At 33.9% G+C, this 18,627-nt stretch overlaps 1 protein-coding gene across 1 annotated transcript; it reads right to left on the reverse strand.

The window, feature by feature from the left end:
• Positions 1-3,353: 3,353 nt before the first annotated feature.
• On the reverse strand, positions 3,354-17,152 carry LOC134577316 (placenta-expressed transcript 1 protein-like). The gene is made up of 8 exons (XM_063436011.1): positions 16,920-17,152; positions 11,946-12,117; positions 9,950-10,005; positions 7,431-7,475; positions 6,230-6,274; positions 5,569-5,595; positions 5,189-5,215; positions 3,354-3,673 (listed from the first exon to the last, which is right to left on the reverse strand). The coding sequence occupies exons 1-8, from the start codon at positions 17,092-17,094 to the stop codon at positions 3,552-3,554; spliced, it is 669 nt and encodes a 222-aa protein (XP_063292081.1). The 5' UTR covers positions 17,095-17,152; the 3' UTR covers positions 3,354-3,551.
• Between the last annotated feature and the right edge of the window lie 1,475 nt (positions 17,153-18,627).

The following is an 18,627-nucleotide window of genomic DNA, read 5'->3' on the forward strand; positions in this document are numbered from 1 at the left end:
TGATAATATATAGAGTCCAATAGAGTCCAGTACGCGTTTCGCAAAGTCTGACTTCATCAGTTGAAAGAATGTGGGCTCTATGCCTTTAATTTATATACACTTTTCAATTAATTACCGGCCTATTCTTCCCTTCTGATATGTCTTTCTTGCATTTTTGAAACGCACTATGCTTTCCGTTATGCCTTCTGTCCTTTCCGGATCCAGTTTTGGCGCCAGAATTTCGATTTTCTTCTCTTGCATCTTGGGTCTCTTCTTTCTGGATTCAGTTTTTGTGCAAGTCGTTTCTGGTGTTACGATCTTCTTTGCTTGCATAGGGCATATAGCTGTACTTGGAGGCAGTGTCAGAATATACAATTCTCCACAAAAAAGAAAATGTGTGTGATAAACACACAAAATAAATAAATAGAACCATCCGATCCTGCCTCGGTTGATAATAGAAAGGTAAAATTAAAAGTGTAAAAATATGCTTTTACTGTCGAGATAAGTATATGAATAGGATATCAGTATAATGTATTTTAAAAACTCATGTATAGTCTAAAAGGTCCTCAGAATTTCATCCTGTCCCTTGATTTGTGGCACTCTACCCACTCAACTCGTGATTCAATATGTTCTCATGCTATGGTCAAAACCATAAACCTATGGATACGCATACTTGGAAAACATAAACCATTTTAAAGAGATCCGACTGCCCCACTCTGGTGCTTTAGAAGAAGGATATTATGTAAATATTTCTTTTAGGGCTCCCAGGATATGACGGCCCAATGTAAAGTCAGTGGCAATATGTCAGAAATCCTATAAAAGTTAGCTAAGCATGTCTCAGGAGTCTATAATGAGAATATTGGACCTCTTAGCAGCATCTTCAGCCATCAATATGGGGAAGGGAACTACAAAACTGATCATGACAGACAAAGGGATGTTTTTTTCTAGCACAGTTTTATCATTAGTACTATGTTAACAGGTTTGATAATTTTTTTATGAGAACGAAAACTGCCCTTATGGACCAACCTCCTTTTGGTAGACATGTCTCTACTCTCCATCTTGACAATTGCTTTACTATTTAGTTTACTCTTTGATTTTATGTGTATGATGGAATACCAGTATTGAAAAGGTCACAAAAACAGTACTTGGCATCCAGGATATATTGTCTACATTATTATTCGAGCCCCAAAGGAATGATGATCTGGTGTCTGTGAATTAAAACTCATGACTGGGAATGTTCCTGTGGGCTTAGCATTTGTACAGAGGGATGGTTACAATATCAGTTAAAAAAAGGGTTCACTTTGTTCAATAGTAAAACGTGACAAAAACAATAGGCTTTACCATTGCATGTGACCTAACTAACTCACTTAATATTTTTGTATTTTGTCAAAGATCTTATATGGATAAGTTAAGATAAAGGTGTATGAAACAGACGAATTAGTGTTTGAAAAGAACAATGCATGGATGAGAGTGATCTTTATATGTATATCACATGATATCCCTATGCCATCTATCAATCTCTCCATCTATCTGTCTATCTATCTATTAGTCTGTCTGTCTGTCCTTTTGATCCTTCATATATATGTCCGTTTGTCTGTCCACATTACTGGTACCCCCAATGCAAAAATAAACCAAAGTCCTCTGCGTAAAGATTTTATCTTATATTTATTAAGACTTAGTTAAATATATTAAAAGAATTTCTTAAGAAAATATAATCTATTAATATACACATATGTAATTTAATGTAAGATAAGTGGCTTGATATATGTAGGTATATGATTATTTGTGTATACATAAGTGCTCATATGTATTTTAGCTTAGAGAAGTAAACAAAAAAACAGACGTTCCTTTAGCACATTGTTTAGCTATGTGAACATATTCACTATTCATATCTCTTTTGCAAAGCAGCATAAATGCAGTTGAACGTTTGCAATAGTTTGCATATAAGAAAGAAAAATGTACATTTGCTCAGAAAGGTGAATAGTAAACGAGAACATTTCAGGAAAGGTTTTAAATGAAAACAAATGAAAATGAAAACAAATTAAAAGTTGTTGTTTTTTTTTTTAACTGTTCTACAGATTATTTTTTTATACAAAACTTCCAACAATCTCTATGTATGGCAATATATTCCATAGCATAAAATAATAATATAAAAATCCTAGACACAGGCCTTGCCTAAACTATTAAGTTAGAATTATCACAAGAGTGTGCAGCAATGTAACTATGAGACTTGTGCATTTAGTTTTGGTGGAATTGCAATTCGTCAAAATGTAGGCGGTTCGGCTGAATTCTGTATTTTCAAAGCACCATATGGAGCTGTAAGCAAGAAAATGACTGGAGTATTGCCCAAACTTGCTCATTTGATTTGGTATTTTTGTGCAATATTAATATAAAAATATTATTTATGGCTAGGGGACCGCCCCTACATGTTGAATTTATTCACAGAACAAGTGAGAAGTAACCAATCTGGAGGGGGGGGGAAGGTGGGGGAGAAGGAGCAGTAAAAAATATCTATATTATTTTACATATATATATGTTATACATTTAATAATGATATATAATAATAGATTTTTTTTTTAAATGTTCCTCATCTTTTTCCATCTATCGGTTACTTTTTCTCACTTGATTTGCGTACCAAATTGCAGAAGAGTGTACAGAATTTAAAATTATGTATGCGTTTTGTAGTACACCGAGTAGTCAATTTTCTTGCCCTATTTTGCTTGAACAAATTGTTTTCCAGCTATTTTTCATGGACGATATTCAGACGAGCTGAACCATCAACTGAACGAGTATTGTAGGTCCACAACTAAATCTCATTCTCTGAAAAATGTTTAGGCCGAACCCACTGTTTCTACCATGCACAAGTCAAGTAACAATGGTATTGAAAGCCTCCATAGATTGGCATTAATTGTAATAAACTATATAATTTAATATGCTCAATCTACTAATATAACTACGAGCTTGTTAATATATGTTACTGATTAAATGTCATTTTAACATAAGATTTATTTTCATTCTAGTTTGGAATAAAAACAATGCTCATAACATCATCAACTTCATATTAGCCATGTTGGAAAGTCTTAGTGTTCATATATGGAGGCAATATGTTTCCATTCTTCCCACTAATGTTATTTAACATAGCACATGATATAAAATTGTGAATGGTTTGGTATGACTTGTATAGAAGCAATAAAATGGTAATCAAAAACGATTGCCATTGGCAAAGCTTCCTTTGCTTTTTACTTCTTTTTCTCTTGATAAGGCTAGACACATGCCAATAACTTGATATTTTATAAATCTGCCATCCTTTAGGATGCCAGACAGCTGATTAAGCCTGGGTTGAGCTGGGTTAAGAGCAACTGATATAAAACATATCACACAGAACTGATTATACTTTTAATTATTAAATGTAGTGGACAATTTTTACTCTTTAACGGAAGTTGGTCCATTGTTACAAAGAACATTCTTGATGTTAACTTTTCCAAGTCTTCTTATTATGATACACTTAAAAATACAGAGATACAAGTTCTAATTATGTCCGTAAGTACTTATGGAGTTCTCTTAGATTTCGCTTATGATAGAAGACGGCTAGTGATCACAAACAAACCAAATGTCTGAATAAGAGCCATAAGCATAGAACTGGGGTGCGTTGCTGAACCAGTGCTTGTTGTGTGTGTAGCTGTTGTTGTAGATCCTGTAAAGAAACGTAAACAGAAAAATAAACAGTGCATCTTTATTACTCCTGAAGCTTTGCCAGCATTATGATTGTAAAAGCAGTACAGGGGTAGTCCAAAACATCTGCCATGCTGAAAGTGATAGACAGAGATAGACAGGTAGACAGAGGTACAGAGATAGGTAGACAGGTAGACAGAGGTTCAAAGATAGATAGGTAGACAGGTAGACAGAGGTACAGAGATAGATAGGTAGACAGGTAGACAGAGGTACAGAGATAGGTAGACAGGTAGACAGAGGTACAGAGATCGATAGGTAGACAGGTAGACAGAGGTACAGAGATAGACAGAGGTACAGAGATAGATAGGTAGACAGGTAGACAGAGGTACAGAGATAGGTAGACAGGTAGACAGAGGTACAAAGATCGATAGGTAGACAGGTAGACAGAGGTACAGAGATAGACAGGTAGACAGAGGTACAGAGATAGATAGGTAGACAGAGGTTCATAGATCGATAGGTAGACAGGTAGACAGAGGTACAGAGATAGATAGGTAGACAGGTAGACAGAGGTACAGAGATAGATAGGTAGACAGGTAGACAGAGGTACAGAGATAGATAGGTAGACAGAGGTTCAGAGATCGATAGGTAGACAGGTAGACAGAGGTACAGAGATAGATAGGTAGACAGAGGTACAGAGATAGACAGGTAGACAGAGGTACAGAGATAGATAGGTAGACACAGGTACAGAGATAGATAGGTAGACAGGTAGACAGAGGTACAAAGATAGATAGGTAGACAGGTAGACAGAGGTACAGAGATAGACAGGTAGACAGAGGTACAGAGATAGATAGGTAGACAGATGTTCAGAGATCAATAGGTAGACAGGTAGACAGAGGTACAGAGATAGATAGGTAGACAGGTAGACAGAGGTACAGAGATAGATAGGTAGACACAGGTACAGAGATAGATAGGTAGACAGGTAGACAGAGGTACAGAGATAGATAGGTAGACAGAGGTACAGAGATCGATAGGTAGACAGAGGTACAGAGATAGATAGGTAGACAGGTAGACAGAGGTACAGAGATAGATAGGTAGACAGGTAGACAGAGGTACAGAGATAGATAGGTAGACAGGTAGACAGAGGTACAGAGGTACAGAGATAGATAGGTAGACAGGTAGACAGAGGTACAGAGGTACAGAGATAGATAGGTATACAGGTAGACAGAGGTACAGAGATAGATAGGTAGACAGATGTACAGAGATAGATAGGTAGACAGGTAGACAGGGGTACAGAGATAGATAGGTATACAGGTAGACAGAGGTACAGAGATAGATAGGTAGACAGAGGTACAGAGATAGATAGGTAGACAGGTAGACAGAGGTACAGATATAGATAGGTAGACAGAGGTACAGAGATCGATAGGTAGACAGAGGTACAGAGATAGATAGGTAGACAGAGGTACAGAGGCAGGCAGGCAGACAGACAGACAGACAGACAGACAGACAGACAGACAGACAGAAAGACAAAATAACTAACCTGTTGTTGTATTTCCTGTTCCTGGTACTGAAATTAAAATAAACAAGTTTTATAAAGTCAAGAATTTGTAAAATATGTTGTGTTTTTATTTTTCAGCAGTGGTAAAACTAAAAAACTTTTATATACAGACACAAATTTAAGAAGCTCTTATTATCATCAAATCTTTTTGACTATATGGATTTAAATATTATTATTTACAGAGATAGATAGGTAGACAGAGGTACAGAGATAGATAGGTAGACAGGTAGACAGAGGTACAGAGGTACAGAGATAGATAGGTAGACAGGTAGACAGAGGTACAGAGATCGATAGGTAGACAGAGGTACAGAGGCAGGCAGGCAGACAGACAGACAGATAGACAGAAAGACACAATAACTAACCTGTTGTTGTATTTCCTGTTCCTGGTACTGAAATTAAAATAAACAAGTTTTATAAAGTCAAGAATTTGTGAAATATGTTGTGTTTTTTGCTGTTTCTGATGATGGAGTAAAACTAAAAAAACTTTTATATACAGACACAAATTTAAGAAGCTATTATTATCATCAAATCTTTTTTGACTATATGGATTTAAATATTATTAAAGGTTTGTTTTTTTTATGACTAGTTCACACATTTTCTGTTGAAGCATTTTGTGTTGGCAGCAAAACACATTTTGAGGAGTACAAAGGACCTATTCACCTTTAAGACTGGATACTATTTCATAGTGTTATCACAAACAGCTCTCTATTATTCTATTTAATAGTCCATGTCAGGGCTAAAAATATGCACTCACTATTAGCCATTGGCAAGTGACAAGTTAGCCCTGATGACTGGCAAGTAAATGTGTCATGGACATACAGACAGACAGATCAATAGATAGACAGACAGATCAATAGATAGATAGATAGATAGAACGATAGAGATACAGATAGATAGATAGATAGATAGATAGAACGATAGAGATACAGATAGATAGATAGACATATAGATAGATAGATAGATAGATAGACATGCAGATAGATAGATAGATAGATAGATAGATAGATAGATAGATAAACTAACCTGCTGTTGTAACACTAGATGTTGCATTTCCTACTGTTCCTGGTTCTGAAATTCAAATAAATATGTCATTTTTTTGTAAAGACATGAATTTGAAAAGTTATTTTCATGCAGCATTTTGACTGCTGAAATTAAAAATTATTACAGTTTTTTTTGAGTAAAGAAATCTACATTAAATCTATTAAACCATTTAGTGCTCCAAGTTAAACACAGTCTTTGGAGTACAAGTGGTTCCTAGAATACACCATTTTTGTATAACACATAGATCTCACTAACCCAATCTTTGAAGAAGACAATTTGCATCAATCTACATTTGGGTTCTCCCTGTAACACCAGTTTGTAGGATCACCAATAACTAATAACTAACTGTATTTTTATATATATTTTTATTCCTATAGTGAACCCCCTCAAAGTGCCTTTTGTGGCTTAAAGTAAAGGATTTATAAAAAAAAAACAGCTATAACATTTTGAATTTAAATATTGTCATATCTAAAAAGCCTAAAAACAAAATGGACTATGCAAAAAAAAAAAAAAAAAAAAACCTCGCTAAATATTCAGTATTACGAAACTCTGGAAATTAACAGGTCTCGAAATTTCAATTCGCCTACTAACCACTGCTGAAAAATAAAAAGACAGACATATCAAGCAGAGATCCACCCTGGATGTCAGGTTCACTTTAACAGTTAACAGCTCTCAAGACAATAAATCAATGTGATAAATCATATTTTTTTTATTTATTTGGGAGCTATTATGTCTATACTTACCTGTGGTCAATCGCACCAACATCGCCATTCTCAGATGTATTCTCCCTGTCTGCTGCAATTATGTATACTTTGGGATACATCCCCAAGTTGGGCCATTCTCCATGCTGATGCTGAGATGCCATCTTCACTGCCAGCATATCAGGATCAATATGTCACATACTCCCGCAGTAACAATAAGAAATGAGGGAGTAAAACAGTGATGGAAAGCAAGAGAACTTCAAGGGGGAGGATTCTCCTGCTCACCTTGTCAATCACTCCTCTGCATTAGACTATGTGTGTTGCCAGCACACAGGTCGAATGCCAAGGTTCTGATTGACAGTTGGGGAACCACCAAGAACATTTTTGCTAGCACTTTTGATGGCACAATGAAGACATGGAATATAATACTTTTTAAACTAAGATTAATTTGTGTGGTACATGACAGGTACATTTTAACTAACCTGCAGTTGTAGCGTTGGATGTGTTATTTCCTGCTGTAGGTGGTACTGAAAAAAAAAAGAAAGATAAATAATTTTATTTTTAACAAAACACAGATTTGTATAATGTAGGACACATTTGCCTGCCTCTTATGTTTATATATTAATGACACTTTCTGAAGAATTATTCAGTCAATTACTCATTTAACTTTTTTTTAATTGTATTGTCGAATATGTACCTGTCCTTAAAAGTAACTGTAATGATTGAATTTAATTATAGTTAAAATAAAAGGTAAAATTTAAAGAAGTTTAAAAATATATGTGATAGTCTAAAAATATAGTATAACTTTTTTATTGCTCATGTAAATTTGCATTAGAGACTTAGAGTAGATTTGGAACTATCATTAGTGTAAGTTTATCTAAAGATTTTTTAGGCACCCAGAACACCTCTCATTGAAGTGGTCCGAGTGCAGTCTCCATGCCCTGCAATGTAAAACATTGTAATTTTAGAGAAACTACAATGTTTACATTTCCGGGTTAAGACTGCCTCTAGTGGCTGTCTACCAGACAGCCACTAGAGGCGCTTCCTGTAGTTTAACATAGTTGATGCTGGAAGTCTTCACATTGTGCATGAGGACATAAAGCATCTTCAAATCCCCCATAGAAAAGCATTTTAATCAATGCTTTCCTATGGGGAAGGTCTAACGAGCGAGCAACGGGGGAGGCTGAGATGGAGTAAAACACTTTTCCCAGAACTGGTCTTAATTCGCGATCCTATAGAGTTATATTACATTAAAAGAAGAGATGAACTCAAAAATATAATTCCCTAAACTTTAAGGAATATAATCTCTTTATTACAGACATTATATTATTATACACAATGCCATAGCATATATAATACAATGATTCTCAAATAGAAGTTTTAATAGGATTTGTGTCTCTGAATTCAATGTTTTTTCAAAAAACAAATTCTATGTATTAAACAATGAAAAGGGGTCTACACCCAAAAGGTAAACCTCAAGAGGTAAACCATCTATATTGCTCTAAATTGTGATTGAGTAAAAATAATTTCCATTCATATGGGAAATAGTAAAGACTACAACAACACATCTATATAGATCATTTATTAGTACTGGGATGGAAACACTATGGCTTATGTATTGTTTCTGAATCTTATTAAAACATATGTTTGTTGAGCTACAGACTATTCATGGGAACTTTAATTTAGCAAAGAAGAGTTGCAGTGTATATATTTGTGCAATGTATGTCAAAGCAAATGTTTGAAACGGAGCTCGTGTTTACTCAACCTTATTTGAGTTCATATTAAACTATCAGAAAGGCTTGCAGTATTTGTCTTTTCTTTTTGCACTTCGTAAAAATCTAAGCACCTGTTGCCAGAATATGGGACTAAGTATATGTTTTACACAGTATTCTGTGATCGATATATTCTTTTGTACAGTTAAGTGCTCCCCACCTCAATGACATTGTGAATGTATTTTATTACATGCAGTAGCACTTGTCTACTCACTTAAAATGTGTTTGTTCAGGCGAGTGAGTCTTTTTTCTTTTTGTATATTTGTCAGATTCCTATTATGAACACGATTTTTTAAGGCACAGAATTGCTGTAGTCTTATGGGATAGAACTTGAGAAATTACTTCTATGTGTTAATCTAAGCATGCTAGGAAAATGAAATATGACTAAAATGTTCATCTGATGGGATTTGAGACTATAGGTAGCTTGTTTTGTTCTACAAAGTAAATCATAATATGTACGAAATTATTATCTACACCTTGAACTGTAGTGGTTAATGTTTGCAAAGTAATATTTCCCTCATAGTTTTATCTTTCTATAATTTCAAATACTTAAAGAAGCAAATTATTGTAGAATGAATTCAGTCAACGCATTTCAGTTTGAAGTGAGAAAGGCAAGTTAACTTTTACACAATTGTAAAATGGCACAATTTTTTTAATACTTTAGATGATGTAAGACGTAGTTTAGTAACAAGTCAGTGTAACTATATCTCAAATTCCAGTTACCGATATTTCAAGTAGCAAAACAAGATCAAGTGGCCATGCATGACTGCATCTCAAATAAACACTTTAAGAAATGGATCTTAATGTTCCAGGTAAAAAAAAAAAAAAAAGGTTGTTATAATGTCCTAAACGAAACAAATGGAAAGTATTTGAGTGAATTAATTCCATTTAAACAAAATAGAAGCAAGAATAGTATACGGCATATATTGCTTCCGAGTTTTCACTATTAAGGTGATCTCCAATTGGCAGGGGTTTTTTTATGTTTAATACTGCTGTTTTGGATTTAGAGAAATTTTTTTAGACAGATATGTTATGAAGCAAAAACTGGGATTCTCTACAGGAAACATTTTTTTCCATCTAACTCTAAACTCAAATGCAACTGTAAATATGTCTATACAGTTGTCAAGAACTTTAGATGTGCAATTCAAATTAGGCAAACAGCAATGTATACATCTCACAAATCTAAGTAAATAACTAATGAAAGATTATTTTTTTTTTTATTAACTTACTAGCATTTAGAACTTTAGAAGCTGTGAAGTTTCCATCCACCGTGATGATAAAAGCACTGAAAGAAAATGTAAATTGGTTTACTCTTTTTTTGCTAAATAAATAAACATCTGGTAATTATGCATATACCATGATAATTTCCCAGAATACATATAACCATCATGCCCGCTTATACTGTACATTTTCAGATAGTTGCCAAGAGTAGCCTAAGAACTGAATCAGATGTCAGAGAGAATAGGGTCAGATATAATTTGAAGGCAATAAGATCAGAATGCTGTTAATATGCACACTTTGTGTACAGTGAAATCGGAAGGTTTGCCATCTGTACTAACATGTGACAATTACAAACAGTGCATGCTCACGTTGCTATCTGGTTAAGGAAACCTTTTTGTTATACAAAGGGTAAAGTTTGCAGAGAAAGTCAAGATTTGCATACAGAAACTAATTATGTTCCTCGTGAAAGCAATAAACAGCTGCTGGGTATCAGTGTACCTTTGTAAATTGGGTGTGGGTTAATTACAGTGGAGTAAACCAATTAAAGTGTTATCACAAAGTTTTATGTCAATTTAGTTTATTGGCTATAAAATGTAATGTAAGATTAATTGCAAGTAAAGAAGACTGTAAAATCAAAAATGGCATAGCTACACAAAAAAAACATATAATAAACAAAACATACAGTACACATCACTATACTTAATTTAGAGATACATACTGTACAATGGCAAACTGTCGCCTTATTCTTGGATCATGAAGTTCAAGGAGACTGCTAAGCACTGTGTTTAATTTGCCTCAATGACTGATTGAATGGATCTCAATCCAAACAATGATGTCCTTACTAGACCATCAAGTTAATTAAAATACAGTGTTAATATAGTAAGTCTAGTCTAGTAAGGACATCATTGTGGCAAATTAAACACGCCACAACTTTTATAATGAGGCCCCAGAAAGAGAGTATTTAATACAATCTTCTAATATTAAACCATTTTAAAAGCTTATTCAAACATATTACATCATTTAAAAATCTTATCCATCAATATTAAAGGGGCACTATAGTCACCAGAACAACTACAGCTTAATGTAGTTGTTCTAGTAAGTATAGCATGTCCCTGCAGGCATTTTAATGTGAACACTGTCTTTTCTGTGTTAGTACCTAGGGACACCTCCAGTGGCAGTCACTGAGACTACCATTAGAGGTGCTTCCTGGGTCAGTGCTACACAACACACTAAGTTTTGCATAGAGGTGGTGAACATTCCCTAAAGAAATGCATTGATTCAAAGCATCTCTATGAAGAGATGCTGAGAAAGCATTGGAGCATTGAGAAAGCATTGGATTGACTAAGATCGTCAAATTTGATGATCTCAGCCAACCTGAGCTAAGGGTGGCACGGGAGACTAAATAGCTATTTATATCTATAGTGTCAGGAAAACACGTTTGCATTAGTAGCACTATAGTGTTCCTTTAAATCGAGGCATACGTGTCAGACACAACATGTTTGATTTTCAAAACTGGCAATTGTTGGATATTGACAAATAAATTAAAATTGATTGGCTCCAAATAGTCAAAATGGAAAAATTATCCAACTCAACTAGTTTTGTCCAAAATCTGCTATCTCCTGGTTAACTCCTGACAATTTTTGGTTTAGTGACTAAGTTTACAAATGAATTAAGTGTTTAAGTCACCCATATCTTCTGTGAATGTTTCTATATTTTGTGGAACTAAGAAAATGAGCACTTTTTGCCCCTGCTTTACTTTATTGCGGTTTGTCTTCAAAGGCTAAGATTAATCTCCTTTGTGTGTATCACTGAATGATAGGAGTCAGAACTCAGCTGTACACGGGCTCAAAATTCTTATTTCTTAGGTCTGTAAACTCTTTATCTGACAATAGAGAAGTAATACAATTGTATAAATGTGTTCTTGAAAAGAGAGACATGGCGTTAAAATAAAATGACACATGCTTAATAACTATATGCTCATATAGTTTCCTGCCAAACACTCACTTTATCGTAACAGATGACAGGTTTGCGGGTGACGTCCATTCTATAGATGTATTAGAAACAAATCCACTATCTTGAACACAATCTCCGCCTTGCCAATTTCCCACTCTACTGTCGTTTGATAGAGCCTCTAGAATCAGTGTACTGATAGCAGTTCCATTAAAGGTCACATGAACTGAAAAAAGAATAACATGCATTGTTACTGTTATCAATAATTGCCAAGTACAGACATAATACTCTTTGGTGAAGCATTCACAATACAAGGATTGGCCACATATGGATCTCCAGCTGTTTTAGAACTACATCTTCCATGATGCTTTGCCAGCATTAAGTAGTTCTAAAACTGGAACAGTTCATGAAAACCTGGAGTCATCAAAAGCTGTATAAACCTTTTTTGTTCACATATCATCTTACTTATCTCGAACCTGATCAGACTGTGCTTTCAGTTTTCAAACTTGTATTTAGCTTAACCCCTTGAGGACACATGACATGTGTGACACGTCATGATTCCCTTTTATTCCAGAAGTTTGGTCCTTAAGGGGTTAAATTTAAATTATGCCCCATTTATAGACCCAATCTCAAATTACATCACGGGATATATAGACTTACATTGTATGTCTCATCTCTGCATAGTTTATGCTAGGGGAGGTCCACTCTAAATAAACACACTTCTTTAATAACAATTGCATGTGCACAAACGTGTACATATTATGAATTCAGGAAGGATCTTAGTTTTGGCCCTGGTATATAAATAATCATTTTCATTCATCATATTCTACAGAGTGGCGATAGTGTTTTAGAATTACTTTTTTTTTACACAAATAAAAAGCATTTCGCTATAGGAATATTGCTATTTATTAATGTCTCACTATAAGTACCTTATCATTTTTTTACCGAGACTTATTTTTCTTTCTGTTACACTTTAAGCGACATATATTAATAAAAATGTTGCTTAAACGCAGAAGCCAGATAAGTTGGAAAGATAAGGGTAGATAAGGTAGAGTTTTTTTTCCTAAGAAATGGAATGAGTGAAATATTCTGTGTACGTGTGACGTGTCTTTATGATCATTCCTGATAAATCTGACACACCGATAAGCCTGGACATAAATGTTTATTTATGTCATGTACCTAGATACAAAAAGCTAAGCATTTGGATAAAGGCTCCAAACAATTACATTCAACAATTAAATACCTAACATTTAAAGTGAGGATATGCAATGAGACATCAGCTCTTCCATGGCAGTGCTATCAATGTTTCTATAGTGGTTATGAGAGATGTATGAGACACATGAGACAAATATAAATGTTATTACATTTCATAATGTATTCCATGTTTCATAATAATTATTTCCCCATCGACTTATTCATATATCCTTTTCTACCTGTAGATTCCTGCTCCCATGCAGGCTATAATTATGTCATATAGTATCTAATAGTTATTGGGCCAGCTCCAAGTCTATAAAATGCTTGAAAGGAACACAAAGGATTTGTATTTGAATAAAATCTACCGAAATCTAAGTTCAAGGAATCTGATATATTATATTCAGAGAGAAGATAATTATATATTCCAATAACTATTTGTATTATTGAATAAATATTATATAATTATATTTGTAGATTTAAAAAAAAAATATATATTAGTAATCTTTGCTTTTCTTGAATTATTGATAAAATGATTTTTAGAACAATAGTTCTAAATAGTTTCGTCTGTACATCTCCAAAGTTCAGGTTTAGCGTCCAAAAAGAAATGTCCAACCCAGTACATCCATTCTTTTGAAGAATGTATATTTTTAGTGTTACTTTCTCATCACCTCGCTGGCACTGTTAAGGCTTACATAGCACCAGTTAAAGGATTATTAGTTCAAGTGAAAAAAAATAAACAAAGCAAAAAAATAAAAATAAAATAATAAAATAAACAACTTGGATAGACAGTTCAAACATGAGTTGGAATCGGGACACAAAAAATCCACTACTTAGCTCCTGAGCTTGCATTTCATAATATCAACATAATAATTGGTTGTATAGGGAGCTGCCTTTTGGCAAGATAAACATCGTGTTCAAGTAACATGTGAACTGGCTTATCCCTAAAGTTACTCATTATTTCAAAACCAAAAAGGTGCGACTTTCCCTAAATATGTTAAAGGTGAGAAACCTCTGTATTAAAAAAAAAAAAAAAAAATGTTAACCAATTATGTTGCGGTTTAGTTACCTTTTTCTACGTTGTTTCTTAGTAATAATGGAATTTTTAAAAGTTTTTGCAAATGTTAAAGCTTTTTCATCATGGTACAATTATAAGTTTAGATTCCTTTATATGCAGTTTCTTGTAACAGAATCCAGATACTGATACTTAGAATCATGAAGAAGAAGCAAAAAGTGAAATACAAATTTAAATAAATATATTTATATATATATGTATATATATATATATTGTTTCCCTACAAAGCACGGCTATGTATTTGGGCCGATAGAAAGTCATTCAATGAGTTTTGTTAAAAACTCAGATAACTTTTAGTTTGTTAACTAAAAGTTTCATAAGAGATTGAATAACCCGTTGCCTCACCTATGGGAGACAATCATCAAGTGAGCAAATTATTTAATCAGTGAGAATTGTTAAATGCTATAAAGGAATAAAGGACTTTTTGCCATATACTTCTTGATGGCATCTTTGACTTGATATTCATTATTCGAGAGAATCTGACTGTGCTTCCCTTTTTGCCATCTTGTGCTCAATGAGTAGGAGGCTGACTCCAATAAGTAAAGGTTTATAGGACTCTCAGCAATGATAACCACTTTCCCTCCATCCATGTTTGTGTGCAATATATATAGAGCATGAGCCAACTCCCTCTTCTCTATCTCCTTCTTCTCTTCCACCTCTGAATGGAGTGGAATACTAATAGTAATGACTGGCCGGAGATGCCATAGCCATCCTAGTGTTCAACTCATTAAGATGAACAAGAACTTTGATGGAGCACAATAGATCGGTTTGTTCTACTTAAGGCAAAGACATTGCTCACTCAGAAGAGGTCCAAGTGTACATAAGTTCCATATGGGATAACATGCGCACAAACTTTGCAAATGCATCAGGCTATATGAGAATGTGGTAATTTACCCAAAAGCAATGGGGTAATTGGAAAGCTGATTGCCTTCTCCATAAATGTTAATGACTAAATATTGGAATTTTCTACTATAAGAATTTACATTACCATGAACAAATGGAATATGTGGTTATAGAATAGATATATGTTTGAATTGAAAATGTCCAAAAGAAAACCCATATCCAAACAACAGCCATACGAACGTTTTCTTTCGACCTAGAATATTCATTAGATTCTAAGACTAATGTTAATACAGGAGTTTGGAATTAAATTCGATACAAAGCTACTGCTGTTGCTCTATAAATCACAAGTAAAAAAGAAGGAAGAAGAAAGTACAGATGTACTTTTTGACCTTGTGAAATAACTGTTACGTACAGGTCAACATAATAGAATTGAGAATAGTGGTTTAAAGCTATCTCCCATTAATAATGTCAGACTATGCTCAGTGAAATAGAAACAAATATTGCAGTAAGCACTCATGCTGTCCTTATAAAATGTTCTCATTTCCCTCTGATGTTCCTTTTCATTTCATTACATATTTTATTGTAACAATGAAGCATCAACATATATTTCAGTGCAGTATAACAGGACCAAAACACACACAAACATGCTTCTTCTCTTCAACATATATTTGGAATAAATTGCTCAAGAAAGAAAAAAGGGACGTCATCACGATAATGGTGGAGCTTTCGTTGTCAAAAATGATTGCTATAGCTCAGGTTTTTATAAACACATCATCAAAGTTATGATTTTAAAGATGACACGCTTATAAATGAACAGGTAAAGCTTTGGTGCACAGCTGATTATATAATTGTCTGCCTTGGTTTTGTATTTTTTTCCATCAACCCCATTCAGGATACATGTTATGCAAGCTGTTTTAGATAGCACTTTAAATGATGATGAATAATAAAAAATATGATGAATATATGATGATATCCTTCCGTATTGTGTAAACTTTTTGGTAATTTCAATATGTACGTTCAATATGTATGCCATAAAGAATAAGGTATTTATTTACCTTATAGATGTCTGTCCTTTCTTATTCAGAGAAGATATTCAATCTTACAAGAACAGCGAGGCAAATATATATATATATATATATATATATATATATATATATAATGTATTAATATTTAATATTTTGTGTTGTTGGCCATATTTGCAAAAATAATGCCTTACTGGTACATTACTTTAGACCTCCAGTTTTCGGTCATATGATTTAGATACCATATGGTACACATACGCTTTCTACATGCAAAGGTCTTTGGGAAGCAAAGCTAAGCAAATATATATTCCATTAAATATATTGGAGGCAAGATAATTTACTATAAAAATTAAGCTGAAATTTGAGACAGATCTCATGTTAAGTTAGTATACCCTCTATGTTAACAAACCCTTTGTGTCCGTGTATTATCATATATTTTTTTAAGTAATGAATTGCTTATAGTTTGCCTTTCAGTACAGAGAACAGAACAATGCAGAAGAAAGTTAAATTTTATAGGCAAATATGTATTGAGGTTAAGAGCAAATTTAGCACAGTTGAACTCACAGTTACTTTTAAAACTGTATTCTTTTGATATCCGTTTGGATGTAATTGTTTTTTGTATTGCTACATTTGATTTAAAAATGAAATTACAATTTGGTAATTTACAATTTAGTGATTCAATAAATTGTTCAGCTGTGTATTTGTTCTTGAACTACAACTGTTATGAACAACCATTTCTATTTACTTCTAAGTGAACAGGACATGATCCAGCATCTATATTTGCTTATATGTGAAAAGGAAACAGATTACAGATTATTTTTTTTCTCATTGCTACAATGGATTGATTAAAAGTTAAAGTAAACAACCATGCTAAGTTCTATAATGAGATAAACTTACCTGTATAGACTGTATTGTCAGTAAGTGCTGTGGGGTTCACATCTATCAAAATATTCTCACGGATGTTTGCATTAACAGGCAGTGGATTGCAAAGAGTACTATTGCTGGTACTGTACTTGGGAAACAGCACAAGACTAAGGATAAACAGAAAAGCAGATACTTCTTTCACAGCCATTGCGATGGAGGTACAGTCCTGCACTGATAATTAGCACCCAGTACTAGTGAAACTGTCAAGAGGAACCGTGCCACCTTTATAACCAGCTGTTATGATGCAAATTATTAGGGGCAGGGCTGTATAGTAATCACAGTTTATTCTGCTATTCAGCAGTGACTGAGTGTATGATTACAAGGTCAGGTTACATATTAACAGCTCCATGTCTAATTTCTAAGTTACCTATGATACACAGGTGAATTGCTAGCAATATGCATTTCAGGTGAGAAAAGCTACTCTCAATTACTTCTACTGAATGTATCGACCTCTGCCTTATATTTATTTTTAACCTCTGCGTGTTCCTTTTTTCATTAAGAATATGGGGCCCACTTTTAAAATGATAAAAGTAAAAAAAAAAAAAAAAAGATTGAATATGCCTGTAATTCAGAGCCTGGACATTTCTTATTGGCAGCTTCTCAGTCTCTTCTGAGATCATCAGTTGAGATGTTCTTAGTCTAATCCAAGACTTCTCATAGAGACCTATGGCACATGCACATCAATTGCTGCATACAACTAACTACATTTTTCTCATGCAGAATCACTTGATCCAAAGCTTTTCTATGAGAACCAATAATAGTGTTTGGTATAATCACGCTGTGTGCATGTTGAATGGTGATGCTAGAAGTGACTTTCAAAGGTCTTCATGAAAAAGTGCCCTTTAAAGCATGCCAATGCTCTACAACGCCAGAAAAAAGCAACCAAGCACATGCCCCACAACCACTACATAAATATGAAGTGTTTTTGGTGCTTAGAGTGTCCCTTTTATTAGTGTGCATCTTTTAATTAAATAATGTTCTATAATTAGGATTCTAAAACAGAAATACATATCATAGTCTAAAATAGTCTGAACTAGTCTGAAATAGATATCATAGTCTGTCTGAGATAGGTAGTGGCTAGCGCAGAGTATAGAAAAGCCTATTAAGCACATAATGCAAAAATATGTATATTCTGTTTAGAGAAGTCAGGCTACATAAAGAGAGCACAGAGCATTGTAGGCTGCTATTGCTATTGCTTTTTTAACATGTGTGTGTGTGTGTGTGTATCCATATATATATATCCCCTTTTCCAGTAAAATAATAGTTCAAAAGTTGTTTATGAGCAGCTGAGTTACCATTGCAATCTACCTTGATTTTGAAACTTTGTTTTATGGCTTGAAATAAATGTAATGTATGTACTTTTAAGTGAGATGTGATGATGATAGTTATATATATATATTTAATATTTCTTCATTCACAATCCAGCTATAACAACCGTATCACCATAACAATGAGACAGTCAGTATACAACCATTAGGAACAGCGCAATATGGCACATATAAATCACAGTTAGCAAAATACAAGAGACTGTGGGTTTTTGTGAAAATACATTATTGTAAAGAGAAACAGCTAGTTATCAGTAATGCTACCCTCATCCAAGAGTTATAGGATGAGCAATAAGGGCAGGGCGCAAGCGGATGCCTCTATTACATAGAAACATAGAAACATAGAATGTGACGGC

Source organism: Pelobates fuscus, chromosome 11, assembly GCF_036172605.1.
Source record: "Pelobates fuscus isolate aPelFus1 chromosome 11, aPelFus1.pri, whole genome shotgun sequence".
Lineage (NCBI taxonomy): Eukaryota > Metazoa > Chordata > Amphibia > Anura > Pelobatidae > Pelobates > Pelobates fuscus.

Coding starts and splice junctions, on each gene's coding strand:
- LOC134577316 (XM_063436011.1), bottom strand. CDS start 17,094: ATGGCTGTGAAAGAAGTATCTGCTTTTCTGTTTATCCTTAGTCTTGTG. Junction 10,006..11,945: donor CTGTCATCTGTTACGATAAA/GTGAGTGTTTGG, acceptor ATTTTCTTTCAG/TGCTTTTATCATCACGGTGG. Junction 5,216..5,568: donor AACAGGAAATACAACAACAG/GTTAGTTATTGT, acceptor TTTTAATTTCAG/TACCAGGAACAGGAAATACA.